Genomic DNA, 18516 nt, shown 5'->3' with positions numbered 1-18516 from the left:
GGTTCTATGGTTGATAGAGCTGGGCGTGGGCTCGACACTCCTCATCCCCTCTGCTCTCTGTGGAAGCACATTGTTCAACGCGGGCTCATTTTACCCAGAACCAATGAATGCCTTGGTGCATTATAGCTACTGAAAATTAAACACGTTATCAGATAGAATACGGTGCAGATGCTAAAGACGGCGGGAAGCGGACCAAGAACATTTTGTTTCCTTCTGATTAACCTTAACGTTACAGCTGAGAGGCAACAGAGTTGAAATATTTTTTTCTTCTTCACCGGTAGACGAAACGTCGCTCTTGTCGCTAATTAGACCTCTGCTTGTTGTAAGTATGCTGTGCACATTCCTCTGTCCGAAATATGTCGGCACTGACTGTTTTTGTCTAATGGTAACGTTACCGCTTTAAAATGCTTTCAGTGTTTTGGGCACCGCTGGAGATTGCGGTCCACAGTTAAAACATGTTAGCTAGCTATCACAACATTTTAATTCACGCCCGGCGAGCTTTATCTGTCGAGCTCAACAACTCATGCTTGCCTTTTTGGTCTTGGTTACGTATATGGGGAATTATATAGATAATGAATTTTGCCTATTGTTGTTGTTTTTTTAAAATAATTATCTATTTTGATAAACAGTCTCCCTTGAGTTCGGGGGTTGTAACTTGGTTATGGAGGAATAACATAAACGTTAGACCGCCGTGGATTTCCCCGTCATCTTAGTTTGAAAAAGAAACCGAAGGCATTCAAATTAACAATGCAATAGTAGGGAAATGACTTTCTCTCGCCTGTATTTTTGTCCAATAAAGACAATGTTGAGTATGAGGTTGCTGCTGCCGATATTGGCCACACAGACAAGTAACGTTAGGGTGACGCCCCGTCACACTGAGTAAAAACTGAATGTATCACTGCGGAAGTTAGATTCCATTACAAGGCATTTTAGAAATACTCTGGAAGCTCTCTGTTAAAACGGTTTAGTAAGTTTAAAAGGAAAAAAAGATGGCAAAGACAGCAATAATGTACGTAATGGTCGTCACTCAAATGATGACCATAGGGACTGTAGACTAGAGGAGAAACAATTTACCCATCCTCTGACATAAATCTTTGGCAACATGAATTTGTATTCATTATACAAAGTATTAGTAACAATCAAGTCAGTGCCTTCTTAGAAAACAAAGCAAAAAGTGTTTCACTTTTGTGTTTAATGTTGGTTCATTGACATATGAATGCAACTGTCTGCTGTTCACATCACATCTGTTTATCCATCACAACACCACAGCTGCTGACCCAAGCATCCTATATGAGCGACGTGTAAAGGTGTTTCCATGATCATACATTACAGACTTGAGTACATTGGGCTAAGGAGGTCCAGTGTTAGTCGTATGATTTGGACATCGGCGTCTGTACAGCCAGAGTGAAGGCAAGAATTCAGGCAGCTGGAAAACAGCTGGAGATAGTCCAGCCAATGATAGAGGTGTGATGATAATCTCGTGTCCCTTTCTCTGAACAGCTGTAGCCTGGGTGGTGCCCAGCTGCTTGCCAAAATAAGAGTGACTCTTCTCCATACCAATAATTTACAAAAGACAACTTTTCATATTGTTTTCATCTGGAGGCTTTTAATGTGTTACATGTGTCGGTTTGAGACTTAGAGATGGCTCAGGATATGCTCTTTTGTATATTTTTGTAAGCATATTTTAGGGATGTTTTTTATGTTATCATACTCCTGGCTTGATACTAGAGCTGGGCAATATATTGATATTATATCGATATCGTGATATGAGACTAGATATCGTATTAGATTTTGGATATGGTAATATCGTAATATGGTATAAGTGTTGTCTTTTCCTGGTTTTAAAGGCTGCATTACAGTAAAATTGTATGTTATTTTCTGAACTTACCAGACTGTAACTGTTCTATTATTTGCCTTTACCCACTTAGTCATTATATCCACATTACTGATGATTATTTATCAAAAATCTCATTGTGTAAATATTTTGTGAAAGCACCATATTGTAATCAACATTACAATATCGTTGTGGTATCAATATCGAGGTATTTGGTCAAAAATATCGTGATCTTTGATTTTCTCCATATCGCCCAGCCCTACTCGATACTGTTGTTGTTTCTAAGTCTTTAGGTTACGGAGGTTGGTTTTAAATAATTTTTTCTTTGCAGAACTGTCAAACCATTTTGTGGGATCTTTTATAGGTTGACTGGTATTTTCTGTAATATTTGTGATCCACATAATGCTTTCTGTGCAGAGTGTTTTCACGTGCGCTAACAAACTAAAACAACTGGACAAGATTCATGCATCCCTCTGATTGCAAAAATCAGTGTTGGAGTGTTGGTGTCTGATGATAAGCCCAATGGCTCCTCTAACTGGCAGGCCTTTGTGTGGAGGTCAGCTGGCCTTTTCATCTCTGCTGCTGCCTCCACCGTCTCACCCTACCCGACAAGCTGAAAGGATGACCCAGTGGGGAAAAGGTCACTTGTACTCCAGTGCTTTTAAAAGCAGCTTGTTTAAGCATGCACACAGATACATGCAGGAACTCCTTTTGTATACATGTTTGTAAGGTAGAAAATCTCAGGAGGAGGAATTGTTTATTTAAGGATTTTCTCCTAAGATTATCTTTTGATCAAAATTATAGTTTCATTCATGTTTTTGTATTTTCTCTGGCTTCCTACCCTTGAAGAAGACTTAAATGGATAATGCTGTTGTTAAGGGTTATAGCCTAACGAGTAGATGTATCTCTAAGTTGATAGGCTTCATAAGACTCGCTTAAAGTCCTCACTTGTTGTTTCATCGGCTTCAGAGAGCAGAATAGTGATTCCTTAGCTGCAGGTCAACACTTATATTTGGATGCCGTTTAGGAGGATGATGTCATTGGAGAGAGCAGTGGGAGGGAGCGGTGTGCTATTGAGGCTCTAGGATGGGTCTTGGAGTCTCAGTGTTCGACCGTGATACCTCCCTAGAGAGGGTCTCCTTACCATCATAGCTCCATTAAAAATCTATTATCTCTGCAGTGGGCTTGTGGCTCTGCCAGTATGGATTCTTTAACCAATTAAGAACTTTAATGGAGAGCAGAATGCATGTTGAGGAAGATGGTCATTCATGTGTCGTCCTCCTTGCACCATGGGTTATAAAGTGGTGGGATTGTTTGCCAGGTTATCAGGAACCATAGAAAAAGTAACGAGGTGTTTATTCACTGTAGTTATCAGAGCTATGCAGGCAATTTAGCTGGGACAGAGCTGGAGAATGTTGAGCATTATTGATTTCTTTATACATTTTTCAGTTTCCAGGTCGACCCCCCTCCCTCCTGTGGTTTTCTATGCCCTTGGCATATAGTAAGAGTAGCCCTCCTCGCCCTCAGCCACTCTCCTACCATCACCCCTCTCGCTGCTCTGTACTCTCACCCACCGTAAGCTGTCATGTAAGATTATCCTCTTGGTCCAGGCGGGGTTCTAGGGTTTCAAAACGAACTGTTAATTTCCCAGGCTGGAGGTTGCAAGCTATAAATATCCCTAAACACAGACATACTGTAAAGTGCTCCTTGATCAAAAAAGGAACAGCTATGCAAATATATTGGGGACTTTGAAATGGAAGAGGTCACCAACTCATAGATGACACAGCGGCTAAAAGCCTTTCTCAGAGCCACGTGTGTGAACAGTGGTAGCAGCAGGCGTACTCTGTTGAACTTCAATGAGCTGATGTGTTAGTACAGGTCACATTGCTGTGGGGTTATTACTTTTGTCAGGTACATTGTATGAAAAGTGGAACGTTGCGTGACCTCGTCGTGGTTGTACGTATGTTTTTACAGGTGTACTGTGCAGGTGTAAATTACATTATTACATGTCATTTGGCTGACGCTTTTATCCAAAGCGACTTACAATTGCTATATATGTCAGAGGTTGCACGCCTCTGGAGCAACTAGGGGTTAAGTGTCTTGCTCAGGGACACATTGGTTAATGTGTCGCAGTGGGAATCGAACCCAGGTCTCCCACACCAAAGGCATGTGTCATATCCACTGCGCCATCACCAATGTGGCCAACTGTTGCACGTCTGGGGCAAACAAGAACTGTACAGGTTAATCATGCACTGACAGTAATTACTGAACAATATGAATATTAGGACTGCAGACGAGGGTATGACACTGCTATAGGTGCAGGATGTGTGTGTGTGTGTGTGTGTGTGTGTGTGTGTGTGTGTGTGCGCGCGCAGAAGTAAAACAATAAAAAACAAACAGTTCTCGTGCTTCGTCCCCATGTGTGGATACAATTATGTACAAAGATTGATGCGTGCACTAATGGTTGTGATCTTCAGCGGCTGTGTCCTCAGCCGTCCTCTCTATCTCCACAAAGACCAGCTCTGTATGAACCCCTACTAACAACAAGTGGCTCTGAGAAAGCGACAACATCACTATCAATGATTAATTTAGCTATTCATCTCCATATGTATGTGTGGATTATTAATCAGCTGCTGACTTGGCCTAGTTTGAGAAGAGATGGCACGGCTGTCTGTTTTCCTTTCTCCACTTTCCCAGTACCGGGCGCGGGTGTGTCGACTTTATATTTTAGGCTGTCAATTTTCAATCGTTTGGCAGGAGTACACTTGAGATCTGGTTATATAGAAGAAATGCGGCTACCAACCATGTCAGAATCTGGAGAGCTGTGGGTGTGTTAGAGAGTGCAGGTGTCAATCTGTTTTTGTTTGTTGTATGCGTGTCCTACATTTTCCATCTTTACTGCTTATCAGATCAATTCAGTGAACTTTATTGGCATAAAAGTTCATAAACAATATAGAAAAGGTTTCTATTTGGGATTTAAGTTTTGGTACATTTTGATCTATATTGGTTATTAAAATAATCATGTGATTGTGGTAAGCATTTATCATTGCCTAGTTTGAGGCAAGTAACACTTTATTTATATAGCACTTTTAAAAAGACGCAGTTACAAAGTGCTTCACACTCATGCGCAATACATATGAAGAAATATGTAAGAATAAACATGAATTACAAAATACAAAAACTTTTTTTTTAAATGCAGCATAAAGGGGGTGTTGCCCTTTACACAAAGGCTAATGTATAAAGGTGGGTTTTTAAAAGACGCTCAAATATATGCTAATGTGTTTGTGCTCATATTAATTGATAATGAAATAATCGTTCTTTGTAAATATATAATAATGTAACATGTTATTTTGTGTCCTTGCTGTTTCCATCACATTAAACTAGCCCTGATGTGAATCCTTGCCCCTGTCTTGAGCTTGTGGCCTACAGGGACCAAAGGTGTTCCAGCGTCTGTCTGCCCTGCACAAGTCTCTCCGCGCAGCTGCTGTTTATTTGGTTAAAGGAGGCTGTAAGGAGCGAGGCTGGCTCTGCCACGGTGTCTGTACTCCAGCCAGGGTGGGCTGCACTGTGTACCAGGTTGATTTATTTACAGTGAGGGAAAAGGAAGCTAATTGTTTGGCCACAAGACTGAAGATTCAGGATAATTCCCTTCCTGTTGTGCTTGAGAATTATAGCAGTGAGGGTGTTTTTACAAGGAGACCATTGTTGATATTGGTGACGTTGTTCAGAGCTACCTGTTCCATTAAGGCGAACAATGACTTACGGGATCAAGGATTCGTTGCAGGAACATGTGGTTGTGTGTGTGTGTGTCTGTGTGATTGAATGAGAGCAGCTAAATGGCTGTGTCTTTTAGTTAGCAAGTCTGCTTTCCTGTCAATCATTAACATCAGTCAGCCAGTCTTGGTCTTGGCTAATCTAAGTCTGCTCCCACATCTGCACAGTCACACCTCTCAGACACAAATAACACAACATTTTTACAGAGAGGTGGTGCATGCATATTCTACTAGAGAAAAATATAAATAAATCAAACAATTTTATTTGTCATATCCTATGGGGTATACAAAAAAGAATTGTTACCCCGGTCACTCCTTAATATGTGCATGAATTGTCATGAAGCTGTGTGTGTGTGTGTGTGTGTGTGTGTTGGTGTATGTGGCTGGGGGTGTGGGTGGTAGGGCACGGCTGTTGTATGTTCAGCTGAATGAACCACTCCGCAGGGCTTTGCAGTCCTGTTCGGTGCTATTTCCGTACCAGGCACGGTACTGCTCATTATTTGAGGGGATACCTGGAACTCAACTCTTTAGTCTTGCTGACATTCATGAGTAGGTTGTTGTCCTGACACCAGCGGGTCACCTCCTCTACTTCTTTCAGGTAGACCTTTTCATTGTTGTCTGTAATCGGGCCGACCACAGCTGTGTCATCAGCAAACTTGATGATGGTGTTGGAGTTAAAAGTGGCTACACAGTAGTGTGTGTACAGAGAGTACAGCAGGGGACTTAAAACACAGCCCTGGGGTGCTCCGGTGTTAAGGATGAGGTCTTCCTGTCAGGAAGTCAAGGATCCACATGCACAGTGAGGTGTTTAATCCCAGATAGATTCCTTTCTTTTACAGGTGAGATAGGGTGGTGTGGAGGATGTGTGCTATGGCGTCTTCCGTTGATCGTTTGGAACGGAAGGCAAACTGTAATGGGTCCACTGTGCTGGGTAGTGAGGAGCATATGTAATCCTTGACCAGGCGTTCAAAGCATTTCATCACTACGGAGGTGAGTGCCACTGGGCGGTAGTCATTCGAGTAGACTGGTCTTGTTTTCTTGGGCACAGGAATGATGGTGGACTTCTTAAAGCACGTGGATATAACAGACTGAGCCATTGACAGGTTGATTATCATTGTCACTACCAGCACTAGTTGATCATCACACAGTTTTAGGACTCGCCCACTGATACCGTCAGGTCCTGCTGCTTTCTTGGCGTTCACGTGCTTTAAAGCCTTCCTGACGTCATGCTCAGAAAATGAGATGGGTTTCACTATGTGACTTAAGTGCGACTCGAGTCCCAGTCTTAAACTCGAGTTGCACTTAACTCACACACAGTGTCTGCCCACAGTGGCCTCAGATTCTGTGTACCCACCCATTCATTAACATCTGCTTCAGCTGTTTTTGCTTGTTGGCTGTCAACATAGGTGCAGATTCTACTAGAGACAAATATAGGTGCACCCTTAACTCCCCATTACTGGGGAGTTTTTGGATGCTTTTGCATGTAGTCCTTTCATTAAACTGCCCAGAGGCTGTGTTCCTGTCACCTGTTATTCCTCTCTTTCCAACAAGTTGAGTTTAAGATTCACTCCAGCTGTGTGTGTGTGTGTGTGTGTGTGTGCGCGCTCCCTTGGGAGATACATGTAAAGCACCAGAGAGAGGGCGTGTATGTGTTCTGCTCAGGATGGCTGAAGCGCTGATGTTCACCACTCTATAGTGAGCAAGGAGTTTGCGTAACAGAGCTACATGGAGTGCATTTTATGTTTATGGATGACAGTTGGTTCTCTGGAGAAGGTAAAACAGCGTATGTGACCCGTGGTACTTATGAAATCCTGACAGATTGATTACACACTCTTAGCAGGTGGGTCAGGTTAGCGATTTTCTTCTTGAGCTCACTTAAGGAACATTCAGCAAAGTGAGACACTGTCGATGAACAGGCCGAGATTTTTAACCCCACATGACCTTATTTTACTCTGAACTACGGGATATATGACCAACTACTTTTGAAGTGCAATTTAAGGCTGCTTTGGGTGTTAAGGTGGTGCAGATGTAGATACCTGTTTCTAACAGCATATAATATGATTTGGATGTCATTACTGTAATGCTGTGTTGAACGTGGCAATGACACTGTTCAATTAAATCCAAAGTATAAATGCGTAAAAATGTCTGAAGTCAAGTTTTTGGTCACTACTGTCCAGTGTTGGGTGTAACGCAACTACTCTTTCGGGTAAAAAGTAGTGTAACGCGCTACTACTGAAAATTTGGTAACGAAACGTAGTTCCTTTTTCAATTCGGCGCAACGTTACTTTTCCCAGGGACAGATTTGACAGCGACGCTGCCTTCTCAGCTGCGCGCTCACAAGCTCCACACGGGACGTGACAGAGGCTGGTAGCAGAGTAATCATGGCAAGCGAGAAGCAGCCAAAGCTAACTTTTGAGAGCGTTTTAAGCTTCGTGGCTTTTTACTGTACGGCGCTCTGAGCCAGGCAGACACAAAGCTGACAACCTCACAGATGGATGCGGTGGAGATGGCCTCATACATACACGCAGCGGACCGCTGTGGACTTGTGTCGGTTGCACGGATTTCCAGAAAAGAGGCTGCATGTGTCTACGACAATGCATAGACCATCGTGGCTGCGCGACCGGTACAAGTCGATACAGACATTACATAGTATACACTAACACCGTGTAACGCCGATGACCTACTGATGCATTCAACCCGCGCTGGACTCGTTCATAATGAATCAGCCGTCCCTCTGTGAGTAGAGAATCCAGCCTGCAGCGTAGTTCAGACACTTCACTGATAAACCAGAGATTGGCTTTATGGTCAAAGATAGTTTTTGTATAATTAACTTCAGTCTCTGCCAGAGATGCCAGCTTTTAAAAGTAACGTAAAAGTAACGAGTAAAGTAAAAAGTTACTTTCCATAGGGGGTAACTAAGTAAAGTAACTGATTACTTTTTTAAGGAGTAACGAGCAAACGCTGCTTTTTAAAAGTAACTTCCCCAACACTGCTACTGTCAAACAGAAAGTGAAACTAAACTGCCAATCCTGAGAGGTACAGGAATTCCAGTGATTTCCCCCTGGGCTCTGAAGACATTACTGTGACGACGTGACCTGACCACTCATTGTTGTCTGCACGATGTCAAACTGCAGCTATGCCATGGGCCTCCAGCAGACCAAAGTTAGCCATAGGTTTGGTCACACTAGCCCTTGTATTTCTTTTCACCTAGCAAAATCTCCATGATAGCTTCATGTCTTTCTAACTCTGACTCATCATGTGCCATCATGTCTACTACAGGGCTGGTATGAGGTCATTTTTAGGTCATAGATTTGGTAATTGCTTAGTAAAAGTGGTACATTTGCAGTAAGTTTAGTCACACTTTGCTACTGTATGTATGTAGTGGAAACACCCATATGACAATTTTTTATACCAGCTGACTCAACACGACTCAACAATTTCACTGACCGTGTGTGTGTGTGTGTGTGTGTGTGTGTGTGTGTGTGTGTGTGTGTGTGTGTGTGTGTGTGTGTGTGTGTCTTTGCCTTTGCCTTTGCCTTTGCCTTGTGTCTATGCATGGACATACATGTGTGGTCTGACTCCAGAGTTGACATTGTGATAGAACAGTTGGCATATTTGGTAAATTCCCACATGTTTTGAGTACGCCTGGTCCTTCTGGTAAAATCGGAAATAGTTTTTTCTTCACTGCTTACTTCCACCCAGCCATTTTACAACATCTCGACCTGATGACTTATACAAAATACTCATCACAACTAAATTATTTCAAAACCTTTTTAATTAATAGTTTCTTAGATGTGAAGAATGGCTTTTGAGCCCTTTTTATCTTTTGGATGATTAAGAAAAATCATGTTTTTCCAGTTCAGAACTGTACTTAAAATGTGACCTGTCCATGTTGGAACTGCTTTACTTTAATTTTTTCAGATACACTCTACTGTAGGACCATTAATTCATGTAAAGGTGATGTTTAGGCCAACCTGTGTTGTGTAAGTTTTAGCTTACAGAAAATGGATATCACTCATGTTTTCTCAAGAGACCGACATGTTTCTTTAATAACATGCCTTGATTTATAGTCAGAGCAGCCCTGTTACATCGACTAGACCTCTTAAGTGGGTTCAGTGGGCCCATAGGGGACAACTGCAGGCACACCTGGAGTCATAAAGTCCTCTTTTAGGCCCCTCCTTCTGTTGCTATGGATTGATCCCTATGGATGAAGCAAGGCAAACCAACAAACAGTCCATAGCAAAAGCCTAGCTTTGTTAGTATTAGTGAATAGTGAGTGTTGAAAAGGAAAAATGGTGCAGATATTTATCTTTTTACACATTTCGCTTTCAAAATATTTTTGTTCATTGTGTTTTTCCTCATTGGTTGCTCTATTTTTTTTCTGATTTTTGAAATTTGATAATTTTGCTCTGGCGTCTGTCACAGTGGATTCTGCCTGAGTTATGAGGACCAGTCTGCCAGTGGCATGCCCCTTCTTTTTCTCCCTCGCTGCCTCCCTAGCTCTCCCTCTCACACACACCCTCTGCTGCTCACACTGAGTGGGAGAGCATTGGAACATTGAGTACCTTCAGCACATTTTTCGCATTCTCATTTGAGGGTCTCAACCTTAGCCCCCACACACACACACACACACACACACACACACACCAAAGCCACTGATGTTTCTCACCACTGGGCAGCAATGGTTGTGGACCACATCATGGCAGTCCTGTGGCAGAGAATAGCCTGTCAAAGCTCTGTGTATGTCTGTTGTTATGTCCAAACCCGATAATCTCAGAATGCTAACCTGCATCTTTCTTTCTCCCTTTCTTTTCTCCAGCAGCGGTGTGTGTGTGGTGAGCAGCAGCGGCAAAGATGACGGAGTATAAGCTGGTGGTGGTGGGAGCTGGAGGTGTGGGCAAGAGTGCACTTACCATCCAGCTCATCCAGAACCACTTTGTGGATGAATATGACCCCACCATAGAGGTATGACTGTCTTCTGCATGTCCAACACATTATTCTTGTGGGAGGCATATTGGGTTTTGGGGTTGAAAGGTAGACGAGGGTTGATCGTATTGTTAAAAAAGAAAGACCGCTCAGTCTAACGATCAGACGAAATTCCTAATTTTCTTTTAGGAAGAAATATTTACTCCGCCCTTCTGTAATTCTTCTATTTTCATGGAAACAAGACACTGAACAAGATTGCAGACATTGCAAAGAGGAGAGTGAAGCTTGTGAGAATGTTTCCTCCTCTCTTTTTCTCCACTCTCTCCCTCTCTTTCTCACCACGCCTGCCTCTGGCCAGACAATGTCCTTTTTGTGTATTTGCATTCCTGGCCCCTATGCTCTAACAAACAAAGGGACGGCACTCGATGTTTTTGTGGCTGTGTGTTGGAAGGCTAAACATTGGCTCCGATACCCTGCTCCTCTGATCTCTAGATGTGTATTGGACCCGGAAGTGGACAGGGAATTAGTAACCCATACGTCTTGATACACATACAATCAACATCATATCTGTGTGTGTTTGTATATGGACGTGTTGCTTAGCACTGAATAGCCAAGGCCAAAGATGCAACAATAGGGCCGGGTACCGAACTTCGATACTTTTTAGGCAACAACCGAATTGCCTCCATAGTATCGAGTATCGAAAAATGCCTTGTAATTCAATACCTTGGGAGTAAATCTCATTGTCAGTTAGCAAATAAGCATGCAGCATGCTTCTACGAAGATCTAATAATGCTGGTGATTGGCTGTCTACACGTCGAGGAGGCACATAGGTGTAAAAGAGCAGAAAAAAAAAAAGATTTGTACTGTAAAGTCACGGTATCGATACCGGTATAAAATGTTTTGGAACAATACCCAGACCTATGTAACAACCTCAGTGACCCACAGTGGGTGTGTTTTCAGGTGCCTGATAAAATTAGATGTGGTTGAGCCAGAATCCTTTTATCTTGATACCACATGTTTTGCATTCAGCACTTCTTTTGTTTGGGCCTTGTTGTATGAAGCTTTTAAAGCCCAAAGCGTACGATGAATGGTACTGCAGCTCGTTATGTATTAAGTGTTGCGTAGGTAGGTTATAGAATCCGCAGGGAGGGGAATAACATTCAGCTCATCAGACGTTTCCTAAAAATTGTTCACGAGTTGCGCATCTCAAGTTTCAAGTCAAGTCTGAAGTCACTGTGTGACTTAAGTGCGACTCGAGTCCGAGTCTCAAACTCGAGTTGCACTTAAGTCACACACAGTGTCTGCCCACAGTGGCCTCAGATTCTGCCTGAACCATCCGTTTTGTATCTGACTTTTGTAAGTTTTTTGCTCATTCACACATTTTTGCCCCCTCATTAATTGTTGGACTTTGTCCCTTTTTCTGCAGGACTCGTACAGGAAACAGGTTGTGATTGACGGGGAAACCTGCCTGCTGGACATCCTGGACACTGCAGGTCAGGAGGAGTACAGCGCCATGAGGGATCAGTACATGAGGACAGGGGAGGGTTTCCTCTGTGTCTTCGCCATCAACAACACCAAGTCTTTTGAGGACATTCACCAGTACAGGTGTGTGTGTGTGTGTGTGTGTGTGTGTGTGTGTGTGTGTGTGTGTGTGTGTGTGTATGTGTGTGTGTGTGTGTGTAAGAGTGAGGCAGAGAAAGATGGTTTGGGTTTAGGGATGCAGGGGCACCACAAATCATGACAATGATATTGAGCATTATGAGATCTGTTGTTGCAGATGTGAACCTGTGTATTCACTGGCCAGTCGGGGGTGGAGTTCAGACACAAAATTATTTCTGTTAGTTCTCTTCCAAGGTTCTGTGTATGTGTATTTTTTCAGTGTGTGTTGCAGGGACTCCCATGGGGTCTGGCTAGAGAGGGGGTGTGTATACGTATGTGTGCCAGCTCTCTGCAGTAGTTGGGTGATGTCATGCTGTAGCGTTTAACACGGCTAAAGAAAGCTTAGCCCCCAACTGGAGGATTACAGCACGATGCCAATGAAATCGATCCTGACTCAATTAGAGGAGCGGGGAGAGGTAGCACTCTCAAGGACAGGGAAGGAGAAAGGGAGGGAGCGGGGAGAGATTCAGCTGGAGATGACAGTGTTCTCTCTCTTTGCCACATTTTGTCTTTCTCATCACATTAGACACCCACTTGCCAATCTAGCAGGTAGCAAGTAAAAGAGGCTGCATATTTACTTTGCCACCTCCTCTACAGATTTGCAGGGGTTTTTTTTGAGTTTCTTACACACACATTTGTTTGGCTTATTGCCATTGTAGCCCAGCCTTTTTTGGGCCTGGCTTTAACACAGCTGCTAGTATCACTGTAAAACAATTGTGTAACTTGTGAAAGCGTGAGTGGATCTTTAGTTGGATGCTAGAATAGGTGGTGGCTTGGTTAGAGCTATTGAGTTATTTAAAGATCTGTTGTCTATTTTACTGGCAAAAATAGTCAGAGGCATTTTTGCAAAATTGTTGGCACATACTGGCATGGTACGTGCTTAAAACCAGCTTAAGGCAATTTCTTCTTTAATTTGAATCAGCCAGCAGTATTATACCGTACTCAAGAATGCACCAAATTGAGAGTTTTCTGTAATTTTATTGAAATTTATTGAAAAAAATGTTGGTACAGGATATAAAATCCTCTATTCCAGACTCAAGCAACACAAAACAAATATATATTCACATTTTAACATGTTTTCATAAAACACATTAATTTCATGATTGAAATTTTCTAACTATTCATAAATAAGTTACATAAATTACTGACAAACTTTATAATTATACATCACACCTTTTGACAGGCAAAATGCATCCAACCTGTTCTTAAAAGAATGAATTGAAGGGGAACGCACAACTTCTTCTGGAAGCTCATTCCATGATTTTACCGCATGGAGTGTGAAATCATTCTTTGTTTTCAGACAGGCATGTTCTAGGTTTGATTTCATTTTTTTTTTTTATTTTGCACCTGGGTAGCTCACCTGGTGGAGTGTGCGCCTCATGTACAAAGGCTCAATCCTTAACGCAGCGGCTGCAGGGTTCGATTCCGACCTGCGGCCCTTTGCTGCATGTCATACCCCTTCTCTCTTCCCTTTCTTGTCTTAAGCTGTCCTGTCAATAAAGACCTTAAAAAATGCCAACAAAGTAATCGTGAAAAAAAAAGAATATGCCTGTTAGACTTGAAATACCTGCCTCACCAGCATAATAAGTAGGCAATGGTCTACACAGGGTAACATGTGGAAATGTGGTCATAAACGCCATTAGCAGCGTTGACTGCAGATGGGCAGGGCTGACTCTAGGCGATGCATACTGCTGTACTGTGGCTTGGGGAGAAGAAGGGCTGAGCTTATAGATTGATCTGACCCACTCCTCTCACTCAGTTCCCCTGGCTGCCTGGCGTTTGGCGCTGGCTGCTGTAGTGATGAGGTAATGCTGTTCGCAGTCTGCCTGTTGTCCATCCCTCCCCCTCCCTGCCTTCCTCCCCACCTCCCTCCTTCAGCAGTGCAGCACAGCCCAGCACCGGCGGGCCCTGGCTCTTCCTCAGGGTCCTAGAGCTCCCTGGGTGGTTGGCTCACCAGTGCTGGAGCGGCTGTTGTTCATGATGCAGGGAGGATATGTCACTGTGACTAAATGCAGTGCTGGGGTGGGTTAAGAAAAAGTTTTGCAATCAAATGTCAACTATGGCAATTTTCTTGTCCTGCAATCCGCAGAGAACAGATTAAACGTGTGAAGGACTCAGACGATGTTCCCATGGTGCTTGTGGGAAACAAATGTGACCTCCCGGCACGCACGGTGGACACAAGGCAAGCCCAAGAACTCGCCCGCTCTTACGGCATCCCTTACATCGAGACCTCTGCCAAAACACGACAGGTAGGTAGTGAACAAGAAGCACACACCCACAATACTATACATGCACTTTAATGGAAGAACCCTTTCTCTCTCCCTCTATCTCTGGTATTCAAAATTACCTTTCAAATTCCATTGGTATGTTAATCTTTCCTCCCATCTTTGCAAGCCACAAAACTCAGATTATATGTATATTTGAAGTCCCCCTGTGCTGTATCATACTGTAGTGAACAAGTTATGACAGTGTTCTGGTATGGGCTCTGTAGTTTTACATTTTGCATGTGTATTCAAGCACATGAAGAACAGTGAATGGCTCGCGGGATTGATTTGTGTTGCTGGAAACATTTTATGCCGCAGGCAATGACTCATAGCCAGGTTACCTTGGCTTGAGAACAGAGCTACAGTATTTGAAAGGCTTTATAAGGACAAGTCGCCGCACAGCTCCCACTGTCTCTGACTCACTGTCACACATAATGTAGGTACATATAGACTGTCGCATTCATCATTGAACTCTCAGAAAGTCTGTCATTCAAACAGAAGAGTACAGTATGCAAAGACTTGTCTTTTAATCATTAAGATTCCTTGATTAACGCCATTAACCTTTTTGTAACTGTGTGTGTGTGTGTGTGTGTGTGTGTGTCTGTCTCTCTCTCTCTACAGGGAGTAGAGGATGCCTTCTACACACTGGTTAGGGAGATCAGACAGCATAAGCTGAGGAAGCTGAACCCACCTGATGAGAGCGGTCAGGACTGTATGAGCTGTCGCTGTGTGGTATCGTGATGCAGGTGAGACATCTCCAGAAATCTGGTTTTCCTCTTTGACAGTTGACAGTCATATGGGAAGTCTCTAAATTAGTCTGTTATACTGAAACTCGTATGTCTTTTTATGCATATGACGGTCCACTGCAGGTGAACATAAATATGAAACCTCAGTTTAACTTTTCACTGTGTCTCAGTTTTCCCAGGAACAATAAAATGGCGCTAACATCTGTCCCCCTCTTGTCATTTCATTCCCCAGCTGACTGTTGCACGTTGAGGAAAAATGCTACAGCGCGTAGTGGCAGCATGGACTTAAAGATAGGAAGATAAAACGACTCAATGATGAAATATAAACTTTTTCAAAAAGAGGAGGATTGAAGCAAAAGCTCTCAAGGAAACCACCAGAGCTGACTGAACCATAGACCTTCATGGAAAGGAGGGTTTGGACTGTTGCCTAAGTGGCTACCTGAAATAGCCCAGTCCGGCCCCTTTTTTTGGTCCACACGTCGACCTGTGAGCAACACCACTAATGACTCTTTGTCAACTCCAGTGTGGTCTAGCTGGGTAGCTCAACAAGTTTCCTGCTAACTTATTGTTTTCAGTCTCAACACTGGTCTTAAAGGGGGTGTTTCTGACCTCCTCCCACCTTGAAAGCCTAATTCCACCCCACCCCCACCCCCTGCCTGCCCACTGGAAGGACTGACTGACTTAAATGGAAAGGACTGGAATGGACCTTTAGTTGCCCAAACACCTCTTATAAATAATCCCCAATCCCACTCTACCTGCCTTTGGTTTCCCCTGAATGGCTGTGTAGTCCCTTCATTTTACTGGATACAGGGGGTGGAGGCTGACATGGGAATGACTATAATTTGTTGTCGTTGTTTGTAACAGTTAGCCTAGCTGTACAAAATCTTTGATTTTGTTTTTGATGTGGAACATTTCATTTGTGATTGCCGAATTTGAAAGTCACAGAGCAATATGTGAGCAAGGGTTTATTATAGATAGGCACCTGGTTTTGACATTTTTCATGACCTGCCTGACATAGTTGGAATTCCTTTTGGGATACAAATGTTGAATGGAGAACAGATTGATGAATTTCCAGATTACAGCTGCCTTCTCTCCTTACACATGTTTTCTTTGCTACAGTAAGCGTTGTCTTTGTGGAATAATAATAGTAATGGCTAGTGTACGTAGGTTCTGGTGCAATAGGATTCTTTACTGTCCAATTTACACAAATATTTGGAATAATCCACCTCTCATTGCTACTTGTTTTACTTTTGTCAAGGAAGGAGGGGTACTGTGCATGGGCATGTAGTTGTTATCTCTCTAGTTGCTAAAGCTGGAGAGGTGGCCTGTAGAAATGGGAGGAAACCCCTGCACTTGTACAGTTATACAATGTCTGGTTATGGTTTTAGACTAAATGACAACCAGTTGATTTTTTTTTTTTTGCATTTCATTAAATAACTGTATGCTATAGAACTCTTATTTACTACATTGTGATAACAGCATTTTTTTTTTAGATTGCCAAGAATCACTCCTTGTGGATAATAAGGCTCAGGAATCAGGGTCCAGGAAAGTCTCAGCTGACAGTCCTGGAAGGATGTCACCAGTTAGCTTTGCTGAGCGTAACACACAAGTCCAGCCTCAGAATCGAACTTCGTTTTTTCCACACACCATACTATCCTCAAACTGCGTCTCTTTCGCTGCCACCTCAGCTCTTCAACGGAACAATAACAGGTCAGGTGCTAACCATGTCAGAACCATATTTACTGTGTATGTGGGACTATTGTGTTTACTAGGCGATGGATATTGGGTTTTGGGAGTGCATCGCTTTGTTTCCTAATAGTGACTAGCTTGTGCTCTCCACAACTGCATTCATTTGCTGCCTAAATGGAAAAAGACTGCTATGTGTTTACTTTGCCTTATCTGTTAGCTAGTTTGTACCTCATGTATGCAGCGAGCTCTACCTGAGAATTATGTTTTCTGTTGGCTGCATTTTGTTTGTATGACTTTGTGTGCAACTAAAATCAATGTAGAAGTGTGTTGAGTTTAGACATGCGCTGTATAGCATTTGAAAGACGAGGCAAGTCCCTGAGAACACTACACTGATTTTTTTGGGGTGGTGGTTGGGGTGGGGTTTGGGGTTCTGTAATGGCATGTGCATCTGAATGTGATTCTGTTTCACGAGACTGGAAACCAACGCAGTTTTAGAGCCCAGTATAAGCCAAGTTGTCTAGCTCTCATGTTCTCATGTTTCAGTCCCAATACATTGGAACATGTGATGGTGATTACTAGACATTGTTACTTTAAATCCAGATTGTACTTAAACAAGTCAGAGAATTGGACATGCACGATAATGTATGGAGTTCCAGGCACTACAGGCAGGTTTTGGCAACGAGCTTCAGATGCAGACCTCAAAGAAATCTCAGGCCACTTCCATGAAAGAATGTCTCCTTTCAATGTAAACAAAATGTTTGTCTGACCTAATTGATTTTGTACAGTTAAAGTAACCCTTTTCACTCAAAACATGGCTTAAAGAAATATGATCGGTCTAGTTACTGTGTGGATGGTAGTGGTCAAGTTGTTTTTATCAGTTAAGTGTTCATTTCTCTGCTTGGAGGGAGGAAATGAACTGTGAATGTGTTTTACTCTTTAGATATTATTTGAAAGAAGCCTGGTGTTTAAAATGTACAATATGCAGGAGTTGATCCTCAGTCCCACTTTTGGCTGTGTTGTTCCTAACTTTTATTTTTCACCCATTGTACTCAAACCTTTTAATGGAAAAAAAAAGAAAAGAAAAAAAGTGTGGCGTTTGTAACCTGTAATTACAGTCCTAATAGTATGCTTGTCCTCTCCCTGTCAATCTGTAAACAGTACATCCATGATAATTATACATAGAATTCCACAAATCTATGTATTCAAATTCCCCTGTTATTAGAATATCGGCGTCATGTTGCCACAGGGAAACTCCAGCCAGCGAACCACAAGTATACATGTCAGAAAACCTGGCGAGCATGACAAAGACTGTACGGACCATTGGGAGTTTTGCACAAGGATACAGTGGGCTCAAGGGCTTGTTTCTCCCTTGCAAACTGTGGATGGAGGTGTGGAAGGAATTTGTGAAAATGTCAACTGTTTAGCTATTTAAGATGTATTTACTCTTTGAAAATGTGGCAAGTGTATTGCGGGACAGGAATAAAGATGTCAAGATGAAACTGTCTTTGGTCCCTCAACTATCTAACTTTCACATTATGTTCCTCTCAAATTTGAGATTTGCTTCCACCTGCAGGTTGCTTTGTGTATCGTATTTGGAAGTATGACAAACCGAAGGAAAAAGGAAA

The 18516-nt window shown here is 42.7% G+C and overlaps 1 protein-coding gene across 4 annotated transcripts; it reads left to right on the top strand.

Annotated features, from left to right (window-relative positions):
* Nucleotides 1–6: 6 nt before the first annotated feature.
* LOC116038742 (GTPase HRas) lies at nucleotides 7–18390 on the top strand. 4 transcript variants are annotated; one of them, XR_004897792.1, is made up of 7 exons: nucleotides 7–322; nucleotides 10427–10572; nucleotides 11960–12138; nucleotides 14282–14441; nucleotides 15078–15202; nucleotides 15435–17311; nucleotides 17400–18390. XR_004897792.1 is itself a non-coding variant. In XM_031283349.2 (7 exons), the coding sequence occupies exons 3-6, from the start codon at nucleotides 10462–10464 to the stop codon at nucleotides 15195–15197; spliced, it is 570 nt and encodes a 189-aa protein (XP_031139209.1). In that variant the 5' UTR covers nucleotides 7–322; nucleotides 6447–6597; nucleotides 10430–10461; the 3' UTR covers nucleotides 15198–15202; nucleotides 15435–18390. The 4 variants fall into 4 exon arrangements, 3 of the variants coding, with proteins under 3 accessions (XP_031139209.1, XP_031139208.1, XP_031139207.1); XM_031283349.2 differs by adding an exon at nucleotides 6447–6597 and having other exon boundaries at nucleotides 10430–10572; nucleotides 15435–18390; XM_031283348.2 differs by having other exon boundaries at nucleotides 10430–10572; nucleotides 15435–18390.
* Nucleotides 18391–18516: the final 126 nt, after the last annotated feature.

The sequence above is a fragment of the Sander lucioperca genome, chromosome 7 (assembly GCF_008315115.2).
Source record: "Sander lucioperca isolate FBNREF2018 chromosome 7, SLUC_FBN_1.2, whole genome shotgun sequence".
Taxonomy (NCBI): domain Eukaryota; kingdom Metazoa; phylum Chordata; class Actinopteri; order Perciformes; family Percidae; genus Sander; species Sander lucioperca.
Note: the sequence above shows the minus strand (reverse complement) of the source record. Positions and strands in the feature narration are given on the sequence as shown.

Coding starts and splice junctions, on each gene's coding strand:
- LOC116038742 (XM_031283348.2), top strand. CDS start 10,462: ATGACGGAGTATAAGCTGGTGGTGGTGGGAGCTGGAGGTGTGGGCAAG. Junction 12,139..14,281: donor GAGGACATTCACCAGTACAG/GTGTGTGTGTGT, acceptor TGCAATCCGCAG/AGAACAGATTAAACGTGTGA. Junction 14,442..15,077: donor CCTCTGCCAAAACACGACAG/GTAGGTAGTGAA, acceptor CTCTCTCTACAG/GGAGTAGAGGATGCCTTCTA.